General features: G+C 40.0%; 2 protein-coding genes across 17 annotated transcripts in view; one reads left to right on the top strand and one right to left on the bottom strand.

Annotated features, from left to right (window-relative positions):
* Positions 1 to 20006, top strand: part of ADNP (activity dependent neuroprotector homeobox) — a 31603-nt gene extending 11597 nt beyond the window's left edge. For 8 of the 13 annotated variants that reach the window (XM_068149921.1, XM_068149920.1, XM_068149914.1 and 5 more), the window contains 5 exons: positions 420 to 465; positions 1560 to 1866; positions 12264 to 12376; positions 13790 to 13882; positions 15772 to 20006. In XM_068149921.1, coding sequence (XP_068006022.1) covers positions 427 to 465; positions 1560 to 1866; positions 12264 to 12376; positions 13790 to 13882; positions 15772 to 18900 — 3681 coding nt within the window. In that variant the 5' untranslated portion in view covers positions 420 to 426 and the 3' untranslated portion in view covers positions 18901 to 20006. Of the gene's footprint in view, positions 1 to 419; positions 483 to 1559; positions 1867 to 12263; positions 12377 to 13789; positions 13883 to 15771 lie in introns of those variants that run through there. The other 5 variants (XM_068149927.1, XM_068149925.1, XM_068149924.1 and 2 more) reach the window with 3 other exon arrangements.
* The window catches only part of BCAS4 (breast carcinoma amplified sequence 4), a 68115-nt gene continuing 46634 nt past the window's right edge, over positions 4020 to 25500 (bottom strand). For 3 of the 4 annotated variants that reach the window (XM_068149928.1, XM_068149929.1, XM_068149931.1), the window contains one exon: positions 20102 to 24446. In XM_068149928.1, coding sequence (XP_068006029.1) covers positions 24342 to 24446 — 105 coding nt within the window. In that variant the 3' untranslated portion in view covers positions 20102 to 24341. Of the gene's footprint in view, positions 4265 to 20101; positions 24447 to 25500 lie in introns of those variants that run through there. The other variant, XM_068149930.1, reaches the window with a different exon arrangement.

Below are 25500 nucleotides of genomic sequence, written 5' to 3'. Positions count from 1 at the left end.
GTGTCTGGGTTGCACTGATGATGTTGATCCTGGCTTCTCAGTGCTTTCTGATTTTAGCGATAACTATTACCGAGAAATATTTAATGCTTCAAGCCAGGCTGTCTAGTGGAGAGCTGTCCTCTACTTTTTCATGAAGTAATTTTTTTGCATAATATGAATTTTATGTTCTAACTTTGTTTACCAAACTACATTTTATTATGCTGTTTCACTCTGCTGCAGCCCTTTCCTTTTAGTATTATTATGGGTATTAAGAAATTTGGGGTTAAATTATTGGATTGAAAACCACGGGCTCATGGTACCTACCTAACAAAGGCAGTGTGCTAGAGTAGCAGGTTGAAGTGTGTGGGATGGTGTATATATTATGTAGAGAAAAGGCACAGCTTTTAGAATAAGGGTTTGAAACATTGCTTTTTCTGTAGGAAAAAGATGGAGTATTGCATGCTGGGAACAAGTGCTTTCCATAAGGTAGCTAAATTTTAAAAGTACGTTTGTTTCATTTTGTTTTAGGCTTTGCTTAAGTATTCTAATCTAGTAATTTTGTCCTTCCTGCAGTTGTTGATTAGACCTGTGCAAAACCCTCTCCTAAACAAAAATTCAAAACCAACCAAACAAAAAGCCACACAAACCTGTGCCACAACTGCAGTTTGTCATTTCTGAAACATTGCTTAATGCGTATAGAAGAGTGTTTAAAGGATGTTAGCATAAATTCTTTCAGTTATGGATGTTCTGGATGACTACAGAGGAATGACCAGAAGTAAACCAATTGGTTAAAAGGTAGCCTTCAACAAAATAAAACAACACCTGCAAAACAACAAAAAGCCCCACTCCTGATCAGGAGAGCAGAAACTCCATGTAAAGAGTCACATTCATTTTTTCCTTTGTTCTTGTGAAAAGCTAGATACAACATACTCAGAGTAAGTTTGAGTAGATGAATCTGGACTTGCTTCATTAACTGCAGTTGAGTGTTTTGGCCAGGTTTCCCAAAGAAACAAAGCTTATACAATATTTCAGAATGTGGCTTAGCTGCTAATCCCCCCTCCTTCCTCACAGCCAAAAGAGAAATTGAGCATTGCCAACCAAATTTGGTAGAGGTGGATGTCTGAAAAGGCAGATAGACAGACCCCCTTAAGTTTCATTAATTGTACCTCTCCAGTAAGAGAAGAAACTAAGGTTCAAACATTCACAAGTTTTCCACAACTCTCCCATCAGCCTGTTCCTTCAGTTGGATGCAAAACCTACTAAAAACTCAGTGGGAGGAGTTGTAAGAGGGTGGGGAAAGAAATCCTGCTGCTTAGGCCAGGGATTTTAGTGGGTTGGCTTTTCAATGTTGGATGTGCACCAGCTGCAGAGGTGCCAGTTAGGTGTTGTGCCCAGAGCTGAACAGAGCAACTTGCCTGTCAGTGTCTAATGTGGAGCTAGCAGAGGGTTATGAAGCAAAGAGACAAAGAATTACGTGATCTTGCATTAGTATGTGAAGTGTTCAGCTCCAAACGAGAGTTGTTGGTGCCTGCTTGAGTGCATGTATAGTATATTATTCCATGGATACGATATTATTACAGGTTCAGCAGCAGCTCATGATGCCCCGTAAAGCTTTTCTTTCCCAGAAAGAAAAGCAGGCTCGTGCCAGGGAAAGGGATATGTTAAAAAAGAGGAGGAGGCGACAAGACTATCTCAAAAGAAGCGTGGAGCCACAGAAAAATGCAGAAACAATAAAATGGCACAGGGATGATGAGAAGAGGAGAGAAAATGAGCAAGTTAAGGACAAAGATATCAAGAAGCGGTGGAGACAGGATGAGAGAGAACGACGAAAGAATGTGGACGCTATGAATTGGCACAGGGAAGAGGAGAAGAGGGAAAATGAGCGAGGTAAGGACCAAGAAGGCCAAGAACCAGCAAAGAAAGGATGAGGAGGAGAGGGGGAAAGAGCGACGAAAGGATGGACTTTTTGAAGCAGTAAAGGGATGATGAGGGGGAGAGGGGAAAAGAGAGAGCAAGAGCAGTTTTCTTATATAAGCATGTGCAGAAATAATAGAAAATACTAATATCTTTTTAGTTTCAAATGTAAAGGAAATCTGCTTTAATGAACTAGAGTTCTTGTGGAGCTCATTATTTTAACAAGACAGGGTTGATCAAAGAACAGATGTGTATAAACTCAAAGTCCCAGTGGGATAGAAAAGGCTGGGCTTTCACATTGCTTGTAAAATTGTTTTGCCTGCATGCTCACACCTAATAGTTGAACAGTATGGTTGATAATACTGTGTTACAGAGCACCTAAAAGTTCAGGTTTTCTCAGTCTTCATAATATGAGTAAATGAGAGCATTAGGAAAGGAAGGGTCAACCAGATCTGCCCATTAGAGAAGGTAAAACTGATGTTTTATTGTATTCTTATTAATAATGTGCCCAAGAGATAGTTGTAATTGCAGCTTCTGTTTTATTCCAAGGTAAATTATTTAACACAAGCTGTTTGGAATGTAAATTTGACAGAATGCTTTTAAGAAGCAGTCAGTTCAAGAGCTGCGCGTTTCTGTGTTATTAGATCTAAGGTGTGGGCATCAAATCAGTTGGCATCACATTTGATGTGATAAATTAACCCACCACCTTGGCATCAAGTCTGAAAAACTGACAAACAGTAAGTATTTACATTCCACTAGGAAGACACCATCTGAAGTTGCATTTTTATTAAGTTTTAGATAGGATTTTTTAAATCTGGAGTTATAATAAAATAGGTTTGGATTGGGTTTTTTTTCTTGGGGAAGAAAATAATCCCTAAACCATCAGTTGTAAGCTTATGAAATGTTAATGGATTTATACTGGATGAGAGTTTAGTCCTTTGGAAGTCCTTCTAGTCTGATTGAGACACTAGAGCCCTCAGAGTAAAAAGGATGGTGTCTTGCAGATACAGTAGTAGTTTACTCAGGTCCTGTTAGCTGGTGATATTGCAGCCCTTCTTGGAAGAAGGGTCTTCTGTGCCTGCAGGGTGTTCAAAATAAACACTGAGGGGAAGGGGCTGTCAAACTTAATCTTTGGTGAAATAATGCCTCTTCTAAACAGCAGTAAAGAACTAGCTATCTGGAAATGAGAAACTGATTCAACTGTCTGCATCTTCTGGGTTTTCTGTGTTTAACATATGTTTGGCTTAGGCTTGGAGTCTCACACTTCTGGGTTTTTTTATACTCCATAAATGTGTTTGGCACCCCTGTTTTGGCTGATCAGTTATGATGAGGCAGCCTGGAAGGACACAGAACAGTAACAAAGAGAAGAGTTGTGTAATTAATGACTACTAACTCCTATGTGGCTGAGTACTGAATGTGGCTGAATAATTCTATTGCTCAACAAAACCAAAATGGTCAGCATACTGAATATGCAGAAAGCTTTCCTTTTTACTGCTGATCCTTTCAACTGAGCCAAAAAAAAAGAGCTTAAGGGGTAGGGTGAGGGGCAAATCTTGCTTATTATAAGTAACTTTGTATATTTCATTGAGAGGAAAATGCTCTAAAAATAAGTTACCAGCTTTCCACCTCTGTGTTCCTGTGAGGTTTTCATTGTAGGCCTGGGAATTACCAGCTGGTAAAAGAAATTGCATGTTTCAAGAGAACTGACAAAAATGCAATTTCTTCCAGAAGCTTGGTTTTTATTTCTGTAACTTTTTTCTCTGTCCTTCATTCCAAATCTTCACTCAATACTCACTAAGTAAGTTCAGTGCTGTAGTTTTTCTTGTCTTGATTGACTGTTCTCAGCTGCTTCAACTTAATGTGCTTTCAGAACTACGTTCATAAAACTTCTGAGAGAAAGAAACGGAATAGCCAGATAGTGACTTTCCACTTACTCCTCTAGGATCATGAGCAATGCTGACATGTGAAATTTGGTGGTTATCTATTGATTTTTACATAGAAAAGTACAATTTAAAAAAAAATCTCATCTTGCACTGGCTTGTGGATAGGTACTTGGGAAGAATCAGAAGCCAATCTAAAGTAGCTCATACAGGTCTGAGATGCCTGAATGCAAATAAAATGCACAAGCGACTATGGTTTTTCTTCTTTCTTGTTTATAGCTCTGGGGATTCTACAGCTGTGTTTTACTTACCATTTCACACTGGTGCTCTTCACAAACCTTGCTAAGTGAAGTCATCTTCTTTAATGAAGTGTTTAGGATCACTTAGAATTCTGTGCTTGCTGGTTATGGAAGGTGCTCCTCGTGGGACAAACTGAGAGCACGGTGGTTAGGAAATAGTGGCATTTTCAGTTAGGCATAAGGAAAGAAAACCTAGGAAAGAAAAAAAACCTGCTGTTGTCTTGGTTCCTTTACACAGGAAGACTTCCCTTCAGATTATTTCTTTAGGTCTTTAAAAGATGTCTGGATGAAGACCACCATTTTACTAACAAGACCACTGACAGTAGAAATGCATTATACCTGCTACTTGTTAAAACTGTAAGAAAGCTCAAAGATGAAACAAGCGTAGTACGCACTTTGAATGTGTTGCCCAAAAATGAAAATCACAGGAGGAGGCAGATTTGGAATATTTGCTGAACATTTTAGTTGAGATAAAGGCTGTCTTGTTCTGAAACGGATGTGGCTTTCCCAGAAGCAGAATAGCATTGTTACCCTGTGGGTGCTTTGAAGCTGTACACTAGAAGATCCTCTGTTCCATTGTTCTGTACAACGTTGGCAGAGCTGAAACAGTCCAACATCTGTTACCTGAGGCTGTCAAAGGTACCTGGCTGTAAGGCAGCTCTTCCGGTGAGGTCCAAACTATAAGAGACTCACTGGAGAATTAACATTTTAATTACACCAAAATAGAAACAGCTTTTGGGCTCTAAAGGCAGGTGGAAGCTTTCTCTTTTTTTTTATCACCTCATCATTTGTCTGATAAGGATTTATTGCTGTTTTTTCCTCTTGAGTTCCTTATCCTCTCCCTCCTGCCAGGTGATGATTCCCAAGTTGTGAATACAGGGTGTTGTGTATGAGATCAGTATGTCCCTCAAAGGGAGGACTGTTTGCACAAGAAAGTGTTAACTGCTGCAATCTAGTATTCTGAACCAGGCATGCAGTATTGTATGTTACATTGATTTTCCACATAATTGCACAGCAGTTTTTTATTTCACTTCTCTTCTAACTCAGTTTTCTAGGTGTTTCCAGTCCCTTGGTGACTGATATGTTCAAGGGCTGAACTGCATGCTCATGTTAACTTGGAGTGCTTGAATCTAGTACAGTGAGAATAGTTTCTTTTTCTTAAGTGGCTTAAAAATCACTTAGAGTAGTAATACAACAGGAGGATGTGTCAGACTTCACATTCTGGATGTTTTTAGAGTGGAGACTGCAATTGTTTCCAGCTGGAATTTGAGGTCCTAGTGAGAGTAGTGAGCTGGTGAAGAGGTAATTTGGAGCTGGCAGTCACTGTAAGTCTTACTTATCTAAATGCTAACATCTGTTTTTTAAAAAAGGTGGTATGTTGAAGGGTTTGGGGTTTGTTGAAACTTCTGAAGATGTGGTGGTTCATTTTTGGGCTAGGCCTTGTTTCCTGTCTGCTTTTTTTGTCATGCCATAAAAATCAGAAGTCTTGATTTTTCTGTGTCTTAAAATATTTGCGCTGTTAAATTCCAAAAGCTAAGCAGAAGTGCTGTTTGCTTCTGCATATTGCTCACAGTTGTGCTCCTGAGAGCATTTCAAGGTGTTACACATTTTTTTCCCACTAGTATTTTCTTTTACCAACATTTTGTCCTTTCTAGCTTGTCTTTTTCTGCTTACATTTGGCTGTTGAATTATCCTAGGAATCACTATTTGGTTGTGGACTGGACCCCTATGCTAGGCACTGCACAAATAGGGAGCAAAAGAAGGTTCTTTATTGCACAGTTTGCTTACCATTACTTTGTGAAGGTACAGTCAGACATTTTATGTACAAACACACTAAACATGAGTGAGATCTCATCAGCATAAATTATCAGCATTTCTTAAAACTAGGTTAGTGATCCATTTTTTAGGCACCTGAAGATTCTATCTGGATATTTCTTGTAAGGACATTGTTGGTCTTCTTTTCAAGTAAACAATTTATGCTTTCCCACCCATAATTCAGTTTAGGAACAAGGGCTTCCCCGTGTATTTGTAGGTGGGACCCAATTGCAGAAACAAAACAAAAGGGCAGACACAAACTTCTTACTACGTTTGAACTATGAACTTGATTCCTGTTACTTAATGAGAATAAAAAGTGCTCAGGCTTCCCTGTAGTTATTTTGCTGAACAGAGATGTGAGGTCTTGACTTTTCTGTGAATGTGTGAGCAAGTGCACGTTCCCTTACAAAGAAAAGTTCTATAATGTGTTAAATATCTGGGATTTGTGCAGCAATGAATGGGAGAGAGTAGAACTGTGCAGGAAAATAATAAAGATTAGTTATGCCTCAGCTACTGTAAAACAGAATACATGGAAATACAGCATGTCCTGCTAGCTAGAATCCTGGGCTGGAATTAATCATTGATGTAGTGGTGTCATCTCAGGATAAATGCATCTGCCTTTCTTCTGTTGGTTTTTTTTTAATGCTGCTGAGTTTTTTTTGAAAGCTACTTTGAGATGTCAGAGAGAAGTTCTGTATTAGGCCTATAAAATTAGGTAAGTAGTACTTTAACCACGAGGAGTTGGTAACTGGTAGGTGCACAAAGCTTGTTCTGCTTGTGCCTTGTGTCTTCAGTGAAGTGCAGTGTATTTAAGAATGTTCACTTTGGGCATTTCAGTAGAAAACCCAAGGAGAAACAGCATTAAAGTGAGCTATTTTACAGAAGGATCAGTTGATCTCTGACCTTTATTACAGGTAGCCTTCACTGTAGGGGCTGTTGGACGTAGCAGTAGCTTCAGTGCTGGGTGAAAGCAGTAGCAGGTTCTGTCAGTACTGGATGCTGTGTTCCTTAGAATTATGTTCTGTTAAAACAATTACTGGGATCTGAGCTCCAAAGCAGTAAGAAATGGCCATGATAGTTCTTGAGATGTTCCAGGTGTCCTCTTAGAAGCTTTTGGTCAGATAAAGGATGCCTCATTTCAAGAGCAGCATTAATGTCAAGGATATACAAGCAGTGTGTGGTGTATGTTGTAATGACGACTTCAGTTACTTGCTGTAAATAGAAATGGAGATGCTAATGCTCTGTTCACAAGCCATAACAATGTCAGACTATTTGGCTCTCCACTAATTACGATTAAGTAGTCAAAAATATTTCTGAATGAATTGTATTTGCTTAAGGGCGTGTTTTTAAGCTCAGGTGAGCTGGATTCAGCTACCAAGCAGAATTTATATAAAGTAAGGTCAGTCTTCAGTTTTCAGATATGAAGATGTAATTATATCCTCTATTATGATGTGTTGTGATTAGATGATCTTGATAATTTCTTGTCTGTAAGACTCAACTGTGAGGCAGGAAAAAGGGCAGAGGCAAGAAGATGGCCTGGATAGAATAGAGATCTTGTTTTCAGGCAGTCTTGAATTATTTGCTTTCTCTATCACTTCAGTGTGTGTATATATGTATCATGGTGCATTTGGCATGTCTGGGTGTATTAGCCACAGTAATTATGAGAAAGCATTTGATTCTTTTGGTGAAGAAGTTGTTAGTGATTGGTTTAGTACAAAATGCCTATTTGATAAGCATTACGTTGAGACTTGTCTGACTTTATAAGTGAGTATCGCCTAAAGACAAACTCTGTACTGACTCTTGCTTTGTCATGGGGGAGAAAAATGTTTCCTTACAAGAAAAAGGAGGACATTCTTTCAGTGGGAACTTTGGCTTTAAAGAAAACAGCACAGCTTGCTAGAAGCTTTAAAATGTAATGTTTTCATGTCCTGATATTTCTACAGTTGATATTAATAACTTGGGTTATTCTGGAATAAAATTGCTAGACATTATCTCCTTGGATTTGAAGTTCACTTGAAAATATTAATTCAAATCCTGAACATGCTTGACTGTGCTACTTCATATAAATTTTGATTAAAAAATTCAGCAGACAGGTAGCTATGAAAAAGCTACTGAAAGCATTACTGAGTCAGTGCTGGAAAGTGAGAGCAATGCTTACTCCATTGCCTTTAGAGAAAAGGAATTAGTGGAGCCGTGATTAATTTCTTGGCTACATTAATATTTGTCACTCTGGCTCTGAATTGCAGCAGCAGTAACTTCTAATAAATGAATGTTCTTGAGTTAAAAGAAAAAAGATACTGTGCTTTGAAAGAAAACTTGTGTTACCCTATTGTAACTTACTGCTCAGAGCCATACTTCCCAATTCTGTTTAGGGAAGAGAGGGAACAGAATGTTAAGGAAACATTTTTTTGAGTTTGTGATCTGTGTTCAAGGATTTATATCCACTTTGTGTATTGTAGTAGGTTCTGTTTTCCTCTTAATACACTTCTAGTATCACACAAGTCACCTCTGTTGCAAGTCATTTTAGAGTGACAGTGAGCTCAGCACTGGAAGCTACTTCACAGTGACTGGCCTAGGAAAAGAAACTGCAGGTTGGAGTTGCTTTTTCCATCTGGAAATGTTAAGCTTCACTTGTTTTTTTCAACTACAAATCAGAAATAGAGAATATGGTACTACTTGGAAGCTGCAAATGGGACACAGCCTTACTAAACCAGTAGGCTAGTGAAGAGTTGAAATTCTTAGGCAATATTTTTTCCCATTAGTCTTTTCTGTCTCTTAACAATTTTTTAGTTAGTACTTCTCAACGTTGGCGTTACTGATCCTTAGCCCTGTTGGTAAATACTTTCAGTTGCTATCTTTGAAATGGACTTGGGTCAGGTTGAAGCTGTATTGGATGTTGGGTTTACAGCCGAAGCAAAATTGCTGCCTTGAAATAATACTTTCAGTCAAACAGATCTTAGTTCTATTTGAAGTAACTAAATTGATTGTAATACTGCCCTGAAATAAATAGATGTACTCTCTGGTCTTAATTTTTTTAATAGGAAAACTTCCCAATACAAACTCCTGTTTGCAAGGAAAAGATCCATTAATATTTTCAAATTCTTTTCCACCATTTATCTGCTATAATTAGTGATAAATGGTTTAATGTGCTCTGGGATTAAGTAAAAATGAAGAAATAGTACAAATAACAGGATGCAGCCTCTGCCCAGAGGTGCTCAGACAGTGAAACTGACACCACAGAATGGGCAAGGGTGGGTAGAAAAGCAGGGCGGAGCTTGGCACGTTCTGTACTTTCAAAGCCTCATACACAGCTGAAAAATCTTAGGTATGTTGAAAGTGGTTTTTTTAAACTTCCTTAATGTATGCCTTTAGAAATTGCTCTTAATATAAGAAAGAGGAAAGGGGCATGTGGCTCAATTCAGAATTTGGTGAGAAAATCTGATCAAGGAAGCCATAAGTTGAATGCAACTTTCAAACAAAGTAACTGATTTGCCTGGGTCAGTTTTCAAAGCAACAAGAAGCTAGAAACTCAGATTCCCACTTTATTTCCTAGTTCTTTTTTGAGGATTAAAAATGGAGTCACTGGGCAGGAGTGAGTAGCATTCCAAAAGCATGACATGCATCACTCTAGCTGTTTGAACAGTCAGGTTCACTTGCAGAGACAGGGAGAATGTCTTAGACCTGGATATTGTTTGTAATTTCAGGTGAAATACTTTATTTTAAAGGAGTACAAATGAGAATGGATACAGCACTGAAAAAGAGCAGTTCATCATTTCCCATACAGAGTCAGCTTTAGAGGATATATTTGGGAAGTGAATCTTTGCTTTCTCTGAGGTGGCAAAGAATTCCTAAGTGCTCTGTACAGCTTGATTAGGGCTCCTGTTAGAAGACTTGTAAGTGACTGACCTGTAAGGTATTTCCCTAGAATGCCAGTTGCTCCTGTTTCTGAAGTGGCTTTGAGTTTCCCTAAAAGGAAAGGTGCCAGATACAATACAGAGCATCACTGTTGTTCATAGGGCCTTAATTCCGTGTTTTCCCCAAATTTAATCCTTTGTACTGGGACTAGAGTTAGCTGAAACACCTGTACAGTCACAGAAATTAATATGCTCCTATTTAGAGTTCTGTGTGTGAAGAAATCAAGATGGTTTTCATTGTACTAAATTCTCTTACCAAGTGTTACTTGGAGGAAATTACTGCAGAACATTGAAATACTACTACTTTTTTTTTTTTTGCTATGTTGTTTGGAGATTACTATAGAGTTACTCACTGTGTCTGAAGTGTCTAACTTTATTGCACATACTGTAATTGAGTATTTTGGAGTCCCTGAGATTTACAGACAGGCTTCAAGCTTTTGTCTTTTATTTCCTACTTCTCATACAAAGGTGTTAAAATGACACTGTGTCACCTCTGGTAATCTGTGAGAGTGGCCAGCCTGATACAAATACCAAAGTCCTTAATGATCAGAGTTGCTTTGGTACTTCTGAAAAATGTCCTGTAGATCTTTATATAAACTCAGGCTTGTTTCCATGTAGTTTCTAATTTTACAGCTGTGATATGAATCCTAAGTGTCATGATAGCTTTTGCTCTTAGCCAGGAGCTGTTTCTGAATTAATTGTATTTGAAGAGATCAGAGCCTGGCAACAGGTGCTAGCAGCACCACTTGTAGATTGTGGAACCCCAACGAGGTGTTGTGTTAGCAGTGTTACATGCAGAACTCAGTTTTGTTGATGTCTGAAACTAAACAGTGTTGTCGGTGGGTTAGTTGTCAGTGGGTTAGTTGTCAGTAACTGTCTTCAAGCATTAGCCTAGTAAAAGTTGGTAGGGGCATGAAAATAAACAGGCTAGTGTGTAAAGGGAGAAGTAATCATTCAAGGAGTATGCATGGTAGTGCATAGAAGTGTTGGTATTGATCAGAGACAGTGTAGTTTAAAGCCCATATCCTTTGTACTTTGAGAATTTCTTAATAAGCTCTTTAACTTAGCAATTGCCCTTGAGCTCCTGGTAAAATGAGGAGAGTTGTTTGTCTAGCTGAGAATACTGAATGCAATACTGCTGCAAACATCTGTTAATTCTGCACTCTCAGCTTCTACTTGAAAGTGGTGGAAAATACTTTCAAGCTCCTAACAACAACAAAGTTGTCCATTTTTAGTTGGCTAGGCTCTTTCGCATTATAGTGGATTAACTTGTTGATCTGAATCAAGCTTTTTGTTGTCCAAACACTGCAAGGTTTCTGAATTGGCTCATGTAAATATTACTGAGCAGAAATGCAGCTTTTCTATTCTTTGTGCAACAGACATGGGACCATTAAAGCCAAGGGAACAAGACAGCAGCTCTGACACTTCCTTGCTATTTAAGAAGCTTCCTGTCCTTTTCCCTGAGAAAAGCCTACCTGTTTATTGCTGCCTCCACTCCCTCTCCCTTCTACAATAACTGTGTAGTCAGGGACTTCAAGGTTTTTGCCATTTTGCACTTCCTTAGAGTGCAGGTGACTTGATGGTTCTGTAGCTGAGCAGGTGCCCACCACAACAGCAATGTGCAGACTGAAAGCTCCTCTGTATGTAAAACAAGACATTTGGAAGAAATCTTAGTGGTAATAACTGAATCTGGGAATCCATGTATCTTACAGACTTTCTTTTAGTGGGAGAGCCCTAGTCATTAACAGAGAGTTTAATTGGAAATGTATGGGGAACTGAAAAGGAGGGTTGTCTTGTAGGCTGAAAATATCCAGCTGCACTTCAAGGTGTTAAACCATCTCTTTCCTGTGATTTATATCTCTGAATGGCTCTAATCAAGCTTTCAGGTCCCATCTTAATAAAAGAAGAATGATGCTAAACAGCTTGTGAGCCTTTTAAAGCTATAAACACAGTAAATGGAGGAGACTATTAATTTCTTAACCTACCTGAATGCAGGAAGCCTCTTTCTCACTGCAGAGATACTATTGAATCTATTTGGTGACTGTCACAAACTTTGAAGTTCAGCTTAGCTATTTTCAAGTCAGTTAGGACAGGTATGCACATAAGATTAATGGACTTCTAAAGTATTTCAGCATAGGGGGTAAATTCCCTGTAAATACAAAACACTTTAAGTTATTTCAAGATGCAGCTGATTACTCCTGAAATAGTTGTTCCATCAGTTTGTTGGATCTTTCAAGTGCTCTCTTAAGTTTGTCAATATCTAGCTTTAAGGCCAACTTCATTTAAGAGCAAATCAGATAGAGAATGTGGTAGATGCTTAGCTAATGACACAGCTGTGATGCTGAGTTCTATATGGGTGAATGAGACAAAACTACTAATAATGAAAAGTGCAACACGCTGTCACACAAAACACATATGACTTAAACCTTTTTTCTTGCCTTTTTTGTTTTTTCCCCCAATAGAAACTATGTTCCAACTTCCTGTCAACAACCTTGGCAGTTTAAGAAAGGCCCGGAAAACTGTGAAAAAAATTCTTAGTGACATTGGTTTGGAATACTGTAAAGAACATATAGAAGTAAGTATGATACCTCCCAAAGTGTTGTAGTCAGAGTGCAAATGCTCCAGAGTTGATGGGACTGTGAGGTCTTTGGTGTATGACCTGATTATTTTTCTTAGAGCTGTTGGATGAAATGTTACATATTTACTGTACATTTTGGAGGGAATTTCCTGCATCCTGTTACCACACTACATTCTTCTGTCATCACCATCTTCTGGGAATGACTCTGTGATTCCACTTGAGCCTTGTTCAGGTGTTGCTACCCCTGCATTGCTTTTTCAGTTCTACACAAAGTAGGACTTAATTAGTAACTTGAGATAAAATGTATGTGTAAACACATGGTAGAAAGTTTAGTCAAGGCAAGGTACGCTCTATGTGACTTGATCTATACTGAAGGAGGTTGTCTTTGGTTTGTGGGGGGTGCTGGCTGAACACATGGGAACAAAGCAGGAACTTGGTGCAGCACAGAATGTTCTTGAGGGACAGGAGATCACTGTGGGGTTTTCATGAATTGTTTGTCAGGGTAATCAAGTTAAAGAATCATGTCTTTACCTGTTCCTAGAAGGGAAGAATATTTGTGCTACTCTTCTGGACAAACTTCACAACTATTGTCTGAAGTGCAGCTGTCTCTCATGGGCATTAACTTCTGTACTGTCAGTTCACACACTTCAACTACTACGAGTACTCAGCGAATTATGACCAGTTTCCTTTGGCATTTCTGTTAGTACCTCTTTGAAGAGCATGAAAGTGAGAAGCATAAGAAGAAGAAATTACAGTCCTTCCTGCTTGGAAAATGTGTGGAGTGAGAATATAAGGATAACATTTTACGCTGGGAAAATGCTACTGTCAGTATTCATTTCAGTGGAAATGCTGTTTTCAAGGCCTTCTGTGCAGCTGACTTAAATGCCAAAGATGAAATGCCAAAATGCTTGATAAGATTTTTTTATTATTAAACTTTTAAAATAGAAATTAAACCAACTTAAACAAAAACCAAAACAAAATAAACCAAACCAACACCCCCACCCCCTCAAATAAACCCCAAACAAACAAAAAAAAAGCAAGCAAGCCACGATCAAATACCAAAGTTAGAGTAAAGTGTCTCTGTGATCTTAAATGTTTAGCACCAGCCTGGGAGTACTTTTCTCCATGGCTGCTTTTGAAAATGGGGCAGGTATGTAATTACAGTCTTTGCTTAATTAGGAGGATGAGTTTTGAAAATAGTTCAAGTGTTTTAGGATATTGAGACTGCTCACAACTCTTCTCTTCCAAAGAGGTGCATCTGGAATACCCACACTCCCTTGAATTAATAATACCTACTATGTGCCAGCAGCACTTGAGAGGACTGCATGGATGCTTACAAAAGTTGCTTAAGGAGCAGTTGGTGTTTGGTTTTGATTCTCTGTACTCTCTTCCCATCTCCCTCTTCTCCAGGATTTTAAGCAGTTTGAACCTAATGACTTTTATTTGAAAAACACTACATGGGAAGATGTGGGATTGTGGGACCCATCGCTTACAAAAAATCAGGTTGGTAAGAGTTTGTTGACACAAAGATTCCGAAGATGGTTCATCCTGAAGGTTGTTTCACAGAGATGCCCAGAGCTTTTCCTGCGGTTTTACCCACCGGTCTTCCTTTGTTGCCATCCTAAGGGGCAATGAAAAGCTGGGGTTTTCTTCTTCCAAGTAATACTCCTGGTCTTTTTTCAGTAGTGTATGGGTAGCCAAAAACTGGAGAACTGATTGGTCAAGAAGTCTTACAACTGCATATTGAGAGCCCATCTGTTTTCAAGCTTAGCATGATTGCACCATCCTTCTGGTCAAAAGATCACTGGTTTTATGCAGTTCACTATAAGCTTTTTACCTTCCCTTAAATATTTCATTTTCTGTTTTCATAATCTCAGAAGTTTAAATTACCACATCTATCCATTTCACTGCTGTTGTAGCTCTGTCAGCTCTCTGCCACACCTAAAGAGTCTCATAGTCAGACTGTGTCCCAGATTTGGTTTAGGCATTTGTAATTCTGCATAGCTCTGCAGGTTTTGCTTTTCAGATGTTGGTGAGCCAGTAATAAAAGACATTTGAATTGAGCTAGAAATGGAGGGAAGAAATAATACCTGATTCTGATTAAACACATTGAAGGCAAGCCATATCCACTGCAGTAACCTCTGTCAGTGGTACTATATAGAGTAATACCAGCACTGACAGAACAGAGAGAAGGTGAAAAATCTCTCTACAAAATAAGCTCCCATTGAGCATCTAAAAGATTAGGTACTGCTCATACAGGAAGTGGGAACCTGTATCATGTTGGATTCCTATTGCAGTGTTAAGCTAAAAATGCCCCTTTCTTGGCTGTGTCCCACCAAATACATTGGTGGTGTCCTTTTTTCTAGTTAATTTCAGAATCAAAATGGTGATATAAAGAGACAGCTCTTGTGTAGTTGTTGTATCCTGTCTCCAGCCTACCAGATGTCTGAGGCTTCAGAAGATGCACAGAAGCACATACTCCTACTTGCACAGCGGGAGAGTACAACTCTCCAGATACTTCAGATGATCTATGTGTAGTTCGATGCACAACTTGATTTGACACTCATGATGAATGTAACTATTTGAATTTAACGTCTTTATCTCAACCAAAATGCCACACTGCTTGTGGCTATCTCTAAGGCCAGTGTAACTTTAGTTTCTGTACAACAGAACTGCATCAGCAAGGTTTTAAATGAACACAGGTAAAGGGTGTAGTGAAACTGCAAGGGTGGCATTTTGAAATAGTTTTTTCTAACTCAAGATTGCTTTAAAAATCAGGTTTGGGCTTTGATCAGAAGGAAAAGGCTTGATGGCTTTAAGGGCTTGCATAGCCTCAATATGCGAGTTGGGAAGCTTGGGTCCATTTGTTCACCAAAACGACATTTTGAAGAGCATCTTTATAGTCCAAGTTTGTAATGGAAGACGACACTGAAATAGCTGGTGTTACACTAGAAATGATTGGCAGATTTTGATGGCAAGTATCTTGTCTGGATACAGTCTCATCCTACTCAAACAACCATGCTTGTCTTTTTCTCTAGAAATGAGCTTACAGTCAACTTCCTGAAGTTCAGCTGCAGGGAATGAGGCTTTTTTTTTTTTTTCTTTGACTGGTGGTGAAAGATGCTCATAATTTAGCCTTGTACGATGAGCTCATGGTAAAATTCTTGAGGGGTCTCTAAAGTCGGGCTCGCCGCATGTACGTTCAGGTGATAACCTGTTTAGGGCCTGATCTGCAGGCCAGGAATGGGAGAGAAGAAATTAAAGGCATGAGACTGTTGTGGTGGGTCTTGAGGTGATTATTTGGAAGCATTATTGTTTGGAGAATGTCATGGATGTTGCTTTTCTTACAGCTGCTTTTCAGTATTTAGTTTCTGCTTTGTTCTTTCTTCAAGGACTATCGGACAAAGCCCTTTTGCTGCAGTGCATGTCCATTTTCCTCGAAGTTCTTTTCAGCCTACAAAAGCCACTTCCGGAATGTTCATAGTGAAGACTTTGAAAATAGGATTCTCCTCAATTGTCCTTACTGTACTTTCAATGCGGACAAAAAGACTTTGGAAACGCACATTAAAATCTTTCATGCTCCAAATGCCAATACAGCGAGTGGAGGCATCAGCACTTTTAAAGATAAAAACAAACATGATAGCCTTAAACCCAAGCAGGCTGACAGTGTAGAACAAGCTGTTTATTACTGTAAGAAGTGCACTTACCGAGATCCTCTGTATGAAATAGTTAGAAAGCACATTTACAGGGAACACTTTCAGCATGTTGCCGCTCCTTACATAGCGAAGGGAGGTGAGAAGTCACTGAATGGTGCAGTTCCATTAAGCTCCAGTGCTCGAGAGGAGGGTGGTATCCACTGCAAACGATGCCTTTTCATGCCGAAGTCGTATGAAGCTTTAGTGCAGCATGTTATCGAAGACCACGAACGTATAGGATATCAGGTAACAGCAATGATAGGTCACACTAATGTAGTGGTTCCAAGATCTAAACCTTTGATGCTAATAGCTCCAAAACCACAGGACAAAAAGCCTATGGGACTCCCTCAGAGGATGGGTCCCCTTTCCCCTGGAAGTGTTCGATCTCTTTCGTCCCAGCAGATGATGAACAGACTCACTATACCAAAGCCTACGTTAAATTCCACAGGAGTGAACATGATGTCAAATGTTCACCTGCAACAGAACAGTTACGGAGTCAAATCAGTACCACCAAGCTATGTTGGTCAGCCAGGGGGAAGGCTGAACCTAAGTGGTAATGCAGCAGTTTCTATTTCACAGCAATCACAAACTATGAAACAGTTTTCAACAAGTGGAAATGGAAGGCCTTATACTCTTGGAGGGGAACAGAGATCACAGGCAAGATACTCTCTTCAATCTGCGAATTCCTCCTCGCTTTCATCAGCTCAGTTGAAACAGACATCATTATCCCAGTCTCAAGCAGCTTCAAGAGTATTAGGTCAGTCTGGCTCAAAATCTCCTGTGGCTGCTACAGGTCCTTCCTCTGTCAATACATCATCCACACAGAAGTGGAAAATCTGTACAATCTGTAACGAGCTGTTTCCTGAAAACGTGTATAGCGTCCACTTTGAAAAGGAGCACAAGGCTGAGAAGGTGCCTGCAGTAGCTAACTATATCATGAAAATACACAATTTCACTAGCAAATGTCTCTACTGTAACCGCTATCTACCCACGGACACGTTGCTCAACCACATGTTGATACATGGCCTGTCCTGTCCCTACTGCCGCTCCACCTTCAATGATGTTGAAAAGATGGCTGCTCACATGCGAATGGTTCACGTCGATGAAGAAATGGGACCTAAAACTGACTCCACTCTAACTTTTGATTTGACATTGCAGCAGGGTAGTCACACGAATATACATCTTCTGGTAACCACCTACAACCTGAGAGATGCTCCTGCTGAATCTGTAGCTTACCATGCTCAGAATACTCCTCCAGTTCCTCCAAAACCACAGCCAAAAATACAGGAGAAGTCTGATGTACCTGTAAAAAGTTCTCCACAAGCAGCAGTTCCCTACAAAAAAGATGTGGGGAAAACTCTCTGTCCTCTATGCTTTTCAATCCTCAAAGGACCCATCTCTGATGCACTTGCACATCATCTACGGGAAAGGCATCAAGTAATTCAGACAGTTCACCCGGTTGAGAAAAAGTTAACCTACAAATGCATTCATTGCCTTGGTGTATATACAAGTAACATGACTGCCTCAACTATAACGCTGCACCTTGTTCACTGCAGAGGGGTTGGCAAGACCCAGAACGGCCAGGACAAAGGTACTTCATCTCGGCTGGGCCAGTCTCCAGCTCTAGCACCTGTAAAGCGTACTTACGAACACATGGAGTTCTCTCTGATGAAGAAAAGGAAAATGGATGATGATGATTGCCCCTCTGCCTTCGAGGAGAAGCCTGAGGAACCTGTAGTCCTAGCATTGGACCCCAAGGGTCATGAAGATGATTCCTATGAAGCCAGGAAAACATTTCTTACAAAGTATTTTAATAAGCAACCATATCCCACTAGAAGAGAGATTGAAAAGCTGGCTGCCAGTTTGTGGCTATGGAAGTCTGATATTGCATCCCATTTTAGTAACAAAAGGAAGAAATGTGTTAGAGATTGTGAAAAATACAAACCTGGTGTGCTGCTTGGCTTCAACATGAAAGAGCTGAACAAGGTTAAACATGAAATGGATTTTGATGATGAATGGCTGTTTGAAAACCATGACGAGAAGAACTCCAGAGTCAATGTCAGTAAGACTGTTGACAAAAAAATAAACTTGGAAAAAGAGAATGAAAGTTCCTCAGACAGCTATGAAAATGTAGAAGAATACAATGAAAGGGGCAGTCCATTTGGTCAGCGTATTTCTGACTGTGGTGGGAAAACCTCTTCCGACAGCACCGTGGAGAACCCAGAGGACAGCATATCCAAGGAAGTCATCGAAGAAAACACAATACAGTCTCCAGAGAAGTCTGATCAAAAACAAGAAGAAAGCTCTAAATATCAAGAGATTATTTCTGCTGAGGAACCAGCAAAACTGGTAGGTGATGTCTCAGATAGTGAAGGTGATCAGGATGACCAAGATGATGCTGTTGAATGGAAAGATGGAGCTTCACAGTCTGAAAGTGGGCCTGGTTCTCAGCAGGGTTCCGATTTTGAAGATAATACATCAGAAGTAAAACCAGAAGTGTGGACAGATGAGTCCTCCCAGAGTGAAGGTCCTGGTAGCAGTAAACCGACTGTTGAGACGAAAGGGGGCGGATCTGAGAGCGAGGAAGAACAGTCAAAATGGAAGAATCGTTCCTATGGAAAAGTAGAAGAGTTTTGGTCTAAGGACCAGTCACAATGGAAAAATGCATCAGAGATTGAGGAGAGCTTGTCAAATCAGCAGATGGAATGGCAGAATAGCACAATAGACAGTGAGGATGGAGACCAGTTTGACAATGTGACTGATGGGGTAGCAGAACCAATGCATAGCAGCTTAGCTGGCGTGGAGTTGAGTAGCCAGCAGGCGTGAGCTGCTGGATTCGGAAGCATCAGGAACAGGATCCGGTCCGCAACTGTCTAAACACTCATTTCAGCCTGCCTGCTCAGCTCACACTTAACTGGTCCTGCCTCGTGAGTGCTAGGTCATGGCGTGTGCTGGTGGTGGCCACTGCTGCTCCAGTGGTTACTTAAGGATGCTGTTGGCTAATCTTGCTTGAGAGAACCTGCTGGGATGAGCACAGTAACTTAATGTGAAAATGGCTAAGCTGGTGGCTCCAGAATGCACACAGAGAAAAGCAGAGATTTCTTCTATCTGCATTTCCAACATTTATTTCACTCTTGTACATGTTCAGTTGTATGTCTTTTTAAACATTACCCTTTTTCACATGGTAGTGTAGGGCCAACCATACAAGCTACCAGTTCAAGGTGTATAGTAGACTATGGGGAAATTGAGTTTTGTTTTGGTTTTTTTTTTTCCATGTATCATTCTGAATAGTTGAAATGTATATTTGTACAGTCTTTTAGACCTATTCAAGTGAAGCTTACAAAATTGTTCTTGTGTACCCATCATAGATCTGTTTCTCTTTTTTAGTGTTGCCCTGCTGTGTAATAAATGCTGTATCTAGTTTACCTAGCAAAAGCTTGAGACTGCTATAGTACGGATTTTGACAAACTTAGTTTTTGCACATAACCTTGTACAATCTCAAAACAGAGGCCAGCAACATTAAAAAGGAAAAAAAAAAAATATATCTGGACTCTATTGTATTATAGAATTTTCTTGTTCTGAATATCCTTGACATTACAACCGACGACAAACGTATTTCAGAGCCAGTTTCTGAAATCTTTTAAGCTAAAAAGAAAAGAAAAATATCACATGCAAAGAACCAAGTTTGCAGCTACTAATTTTGACACCTTTTAGATCTGTATAAAAGTGTATTGTGTTGAAGCAGCACACTGAGACAAAAGTGCTGTGTTTTGGGTATTTAGTTTTATCTTTAGTTAACACCAACCAGGTGTTGTATTCATTTATACCATCTAATATATGACACACTGTTGTAGTATGTATAATTTTGTGATCTTTATTTCCCTTTGTATTCTTCATTTAAGCATCTAAATAAATTGCTGTATTGTGCTTAATGTAAATATTTGCTTTATTACATGCAAGTACTACATTCCTGTTTGGTAAATCCCACCTTGCTACAGTCATTCCCTGTTCTGTTTAGTTTTTCCCCCCCCCCCCAAAGCTCTCCACGGCTCTGCTGGGGCATGTTTGTATGGTGCTTTCTTACTGAATAGACTGATACCTTCAAGGTCCTTGCAAAAGGATGACATCTCTTCAAGGAGATCCTGCAGAAGTAACTTTGGCTCCCTTTGTCTTTACTATTTTAGCATTTTAGAACAGTAATTTATAAGTAGGATTGTAGGGATTTGTTTGTTCTGCATCCTGGAGAAACAAGGTCTATGACTGACTTGCATTTTTCAGCCCTTTGTACTTGGATGAAGGGAGATCACTGTCACACATTAAAGTTCTCTAGAAGTCCCATCTCTCTGAAGCACTGCACACGGAGCGTGAGCAGCAGCAAAGGTATTTGAGCACTTACCCTTTAGCCATGGAGTTGGATGCCTTGCAAGCTACAGACTTGGTTTGGCTTTGAAGAAAAAGTAATTTGAATACTAAACAAATAAATCTGTTTGTTAAAATTTGTGACTGCTTTGGTCAAACCATTCCTGCATTTGGGCAAGTGGGCAGTAGAGCAGACAGCTGCACCACCAGAACCTTGAGACAATGATACATTGAAGGGAATCTAAGGGTGATGAGGACCAAGCTATTCCTCATGAGAGCAGTGAGTTTGGTTTAGGCATATGTCTAATAAGAATACCAGTGCCTGCTTTTTGGTACTTTACAAGAACTAATCTGACCTATGATATTTTCATTCCAAGTGTAAAGGAGAAAACAGCTCTCTGCTCTTCATTTTAAACAGCAAAGCTGTTTCACAGGGACCTTGAGGAAACACCCAGGTATCTCTAGCAGTCTTGGGGTAGATGTGAACTGTACTTTCACTAAGATAATGAACAAGCCCCTCTGTAAGCCAAAGAAAAGAATGTCTGTGCTCTCCCGTTCTGCAGCTTGGGCTGCTGACGCTCTTCGGAACAAGCGTTTCTGAGCTTTGTTGAGCTAATCCCACGTGTGAAGTGACAACTGGAAACGGTTACCTTTAGGTGAAGAGGGCTTAGGTTTGTCTTGTTCTTCCCCTCCCACTCACAGAAGGAGATCATACTTCCATTCTGCTTTTTTAACTCAGAGGAGTGAAAGACTGGCTTGCAGTTGCGTACTTAAGTGCTAGAAGATGCATTTTAAGGACAGGAAAAAGACTTTTGTCATTTGCATCAACAACAGCTCTTGGTGCTCCTCTGCCTTAAAGGAGAAATGATTTGAGCCTCAGCTCATTTTGTTAGCAGCCTTTCTGAACTATTTAATTGAAAATAACTTCCCAGTAAATCACCTGGGAGGTTAACTGCTGCCCAGCTGTCAGACACCAGGCAGTCAAGAGTCCTACAGAAGGTCATTCCTTGCTAAGAAAATTTGGTTAGGCTTCTTTCTCTTTTCCTAGGCTGCTCTAGTTCATGGGATGCTGCTGTCTTTAAAAGACATTTCAGATTTCATTTCATCCAGGCTTTAAGAGATCTTACAAACACATATATATTTTTAAGAACTTAGCTTGAGAGTAGTACAAGAGCCTCTGCTAAGCAGTGAAATGATATCATCCTAGGAAGCTGCATTATATTTCTCTCAATATCTGGCAGTTAAATTTAACTCTACAGTTAAATTTCCAAATTCTGAGCTCCTGTTTACTGTTGTCAGTGAACAGCAGGACTACAAAATAAGAACTGTCTAGAAGTGCTTCAGTTGCCAGAAAATTCCATGATAGGAAATGCCATTTTATAGAGTGAGTAAATTAAAGGTCTTGCACAAAAATAGTCTGTCTTACCAGCAATATCAAGGAGTGGGGGTGGTGGTTCTAAGTGGCATAAACTCTCGAGTATTTCAAACAAGTTACTCTTCCAATCTGGAGTTCAGCCTAGACCAGAATTCCTCTCTAGATTTGAGGCTAACCACACATTTTTGAGGAAGTCCAGAAGCAAAAGGGGTAAATGGCCCAATAAAACTGCAAGAACCTTAAACCCAGTTTGTGTAATCTTAACATGTCACACCATTAGAACTTTATGAGATGGACGTTACCCAATTTTACAGACACCATTGATATTCTGTAAGAGAACGTGCCAGCTTCACTTGCAGAGTCACCCAGCTCAAGCTGACATTTAAATGCTGCTGTATTCAGTGGGAGACCTTGAAAACCCACTAGTTTGTCCAGGCTTTGACCAGCACAGGAGAGTGGAAAGACCATTACCTTACTCTTCTCTAAAGAATTAGTTTCAGCCAGTTCATCTGAACTGAAGCAAAGCAGGATGTCTTTTCCATCTCAAACATGCTATTTGAAATCTGAAGATTGTAACAGCTGAGAATGAAACAGGAGGTGATTAGCATAGACTCTTTTTCAGAGCTGGTGAGCACCTCAGAAGGCAAGGACAGCCTGAGCCTGTGAAGGGTAGCTGCATTTTATGTCTCGCTGTATTTCCAGGGGTGTGCAATGGGTTTGTAACAGCTCCTGTTCTGAAGCGCTGTTCATTGCACTGACCAGCTGAGATGCAGTGGCTCAGCACTACACTTCTCCTCCTTTTGGTTCCACTGCTCTCCTTCCATCCCCTCCCCCTCCCTCCTGGAAGCCAGTGAGCTTGCCTCCAATCTAAACAGTTCTTATCCAGCAGGGACAGACAGGCAGCTTTTGCTAAACTCCCCGTTTTCTATCCCGTGCATCAGACACTGAAGTCACACTTGAGCTCCACCTTTTCCTTTGAATGCTGTGACTTAACCCTTGATACTCACTTGGAGTTCAACTCAATCAAAACCTCTGCAGCAATATCTGCATTGAAGTTTTATTTCACAAGCTATTAATCTTACTGAAATTTCAAGTGACATTTAATGCTGCCATCCTCTGTTCAGCAGGAACATTTCTGCAGCAAGAACTGGCTACGTAACGTGGATTTATGACCCTTTGACATGGATTTTTTCAAGACAGAAACCTGAATGTTCACCAGGTATTTTAAATTCTAGCACTCTTAGCACCAAGAATGAGCAGGTTTCAAATCTCCACTAATACAGCCTCAGTAAACAGCTTATAATTTTGTAGCACATCTGTTTCATACACTCTGGTATTGCACCAAGTTTTGTTTCAGTTTTTATCAGAACCAGAAGATTTCAGGAATAAGCTGTGTGTACTGTCTTTTCATTTCTGTTAATAAAGAAGCTGATATTTGGATAAACAGGTTGGTATAACTAAGAGTATTTTGTTCCTTTCATAACTGATTTGCCTCTCTAGTATCAGCTCATTTGTCATCCTCCATTGCAACCACCTGCATTGCAGGGGCAGACATTGACTAGCTCTCTCTCCTGCTTCATATTTTAATTCAACTTTATCTTTCATCATCAGTCCTACTAATAAATATGAAAAGGTTGAGTTCATTTATTTCTGCATCAGAGAAGCATTGGTCTCCATGGTTACTCAAAGCCATGTAGCTTTACTTTCACCATAAGCTGTTTTTTTTTGTGGGCTTTTTTTCCCCTCCTCACAGAACTGCACTGAGCTCTCCAGCTCGAGTTCTTCCACAGGTATTTTTAAACCAAGAGAATTTATTTGTATTTCTCCATGTTATGCTGTATACAAAGCCAATCATCTGAAAAGCAGCTAAGGTCCTCTCTCTAATGTTTCTTGTTCAGAGAAAAATGAGTGAGGCTTTTGTAGAGGTTAAAAAGCCAAACACCAAGCTACAGGTGCGGAGAGGAATTCTGCTACTCCTGGCTAAATGGCACCTGCGGTACAAAATCGTCCATCCAGAAGTCCAGCTTTGCAGAAAGTTTATTGCTACCATTCAAGTTCTAGTACACAGCAACTTGTGAAATCCTGTCTCTAGTTTGGAACAGGGCACTGGAAGCTTCAGCCACGTGCAGTTTATTGAATGACAATGTTGTGACAGTGACACATTCTCTTGTAAAATCGACACTGTGAGGCTGGCAGCACTGGCTCATTACTTGAGGGGTTTAAGTGCTGCACTAGGGCACTCTTCAACCTTCTCAGCATTTTAAAGTGTGGAGCTACACAAAGTCAGGTTTTGTGTTTTCTTCAGTGATGGGAAGCTTATCAAGTTAAGTGCCAACTCCTGTGATCAAATCTCAGAATAAATAAATGTTCCAGCCTCCACCTAGCTACAGTTACCAGAAATTCTTTGCTTCCCTTGTGAGCTGCTAGCCAAAGGTCTGAAATACAACAGTTGCTTCTTTCTAATGTGGTAAAGTGTGAGGCTTAAGAACAAACTGCAGCAGCCTTTCCTAAAACCCCTTTTGTTAGTCTAAAGTCATTGGTTTGGATATTTAGTACCTACATCACTCACAGGGAAATAGTCTTCTGTTCGGTAGAGTTTTGGCAGGTCATAGGAGCGTGCAGCTGATGGAGGCTGACTCTGAAACAAGAAGAGAACAGAAATTAACCTTATTGTGAGAGGAGGAAACAATACTGTAAGGAGTTGATCATGTCAAAGAGACATGAGGCTGGGGAGAGGAGTCAGCAGCTCAGAACTGAAGTTACTTCCCAACACATGTACTTGGCTCTGTAAACAATGCTGAAAATGTGAAGTTGTTTACCTTCAGACCTGATTCTACAGACTCTGCAATCATCTTGGCTGGATTAATATCGAGCAGACAAAAATAGAGTAGAACACAGGGGAAATCACTTTTAAAGCACAGAAAAATGCAAATGAATTAGTAACTGCAAAATACTGGCTGCAGAAGAAATATGGAAAGGGATTTGGGGTTGCTTCTGGGGTTTTTAAGAACTCAAATAATTGACTAATCTTGAATTAGGGAGATTAAATGATATTTCTGTAGTGCAGGAATTCAAACCTCTAGCTAAAATCAGTCTCAATGGAAAATGAAGAGCCTTTCCCTCCCCTAAAGCTAATGGTCTTCAGGCACCTAGACTGGCCATATTTCCAGATAACAGTTGTGAGTTTCACATTTCATTTGTACATAATTCTCATCCATGTGTTCCAAGATGTACATCTAGTGGCAGACATTGCTAGGGAGTATCCCCCACTAATTCTCTGGCATAGATCTTGGCTCTTCACAGACACCTAGGCACAACTTAAGAGGTAAATAGTAATTCCTATTAGGACATAGAGCTGGCTCCCAAAGCTGCTCTGTTGTGCTGGCACTGTCAGAGCAGGCAGGATGAAAAGGGCTCTGCTGACAAACCCCCTGATTTGTACATCTCAGCAGTCAGAACAGTGTCCTCAGACCAGAGCACTTGCTCCTTACTTGGATACACAAACTTTGCTGGGGGGAGAAACACCCTTCCATTGATAAAACCCACCAGATGCATGTGGGTTCAACATTTTCACATGCAGGCTCAAAAGGAGATAAGCTCCTTTGAATGGGCAGAATCTTTCATGTAAGATGTAAATTTTTTCAACTAAAAGTCAACAGTCACAACTCCTGAGTATGAAAACATGAAGAATC

Source organism: Melanerpes formicivorus, unplaced genomic scaffold, assembly GCF_026170545.1.
Source record: "Melanerpes formicivorus ecotype bairdi unplaced genomic scaffold, bMelFor1.0.p_v2 SCAF_19, whole genome shotgun sequence".
Classification (NCBI taxonomy): Eukaryota; Metazoa; Chordata; class Aves; order Piciformes; family Picidae; genus Melanerpes; species Melanerpes formicivorus.
This window is presented reverse-complemented; position numbering and strand designations above follow the sequence as displayed.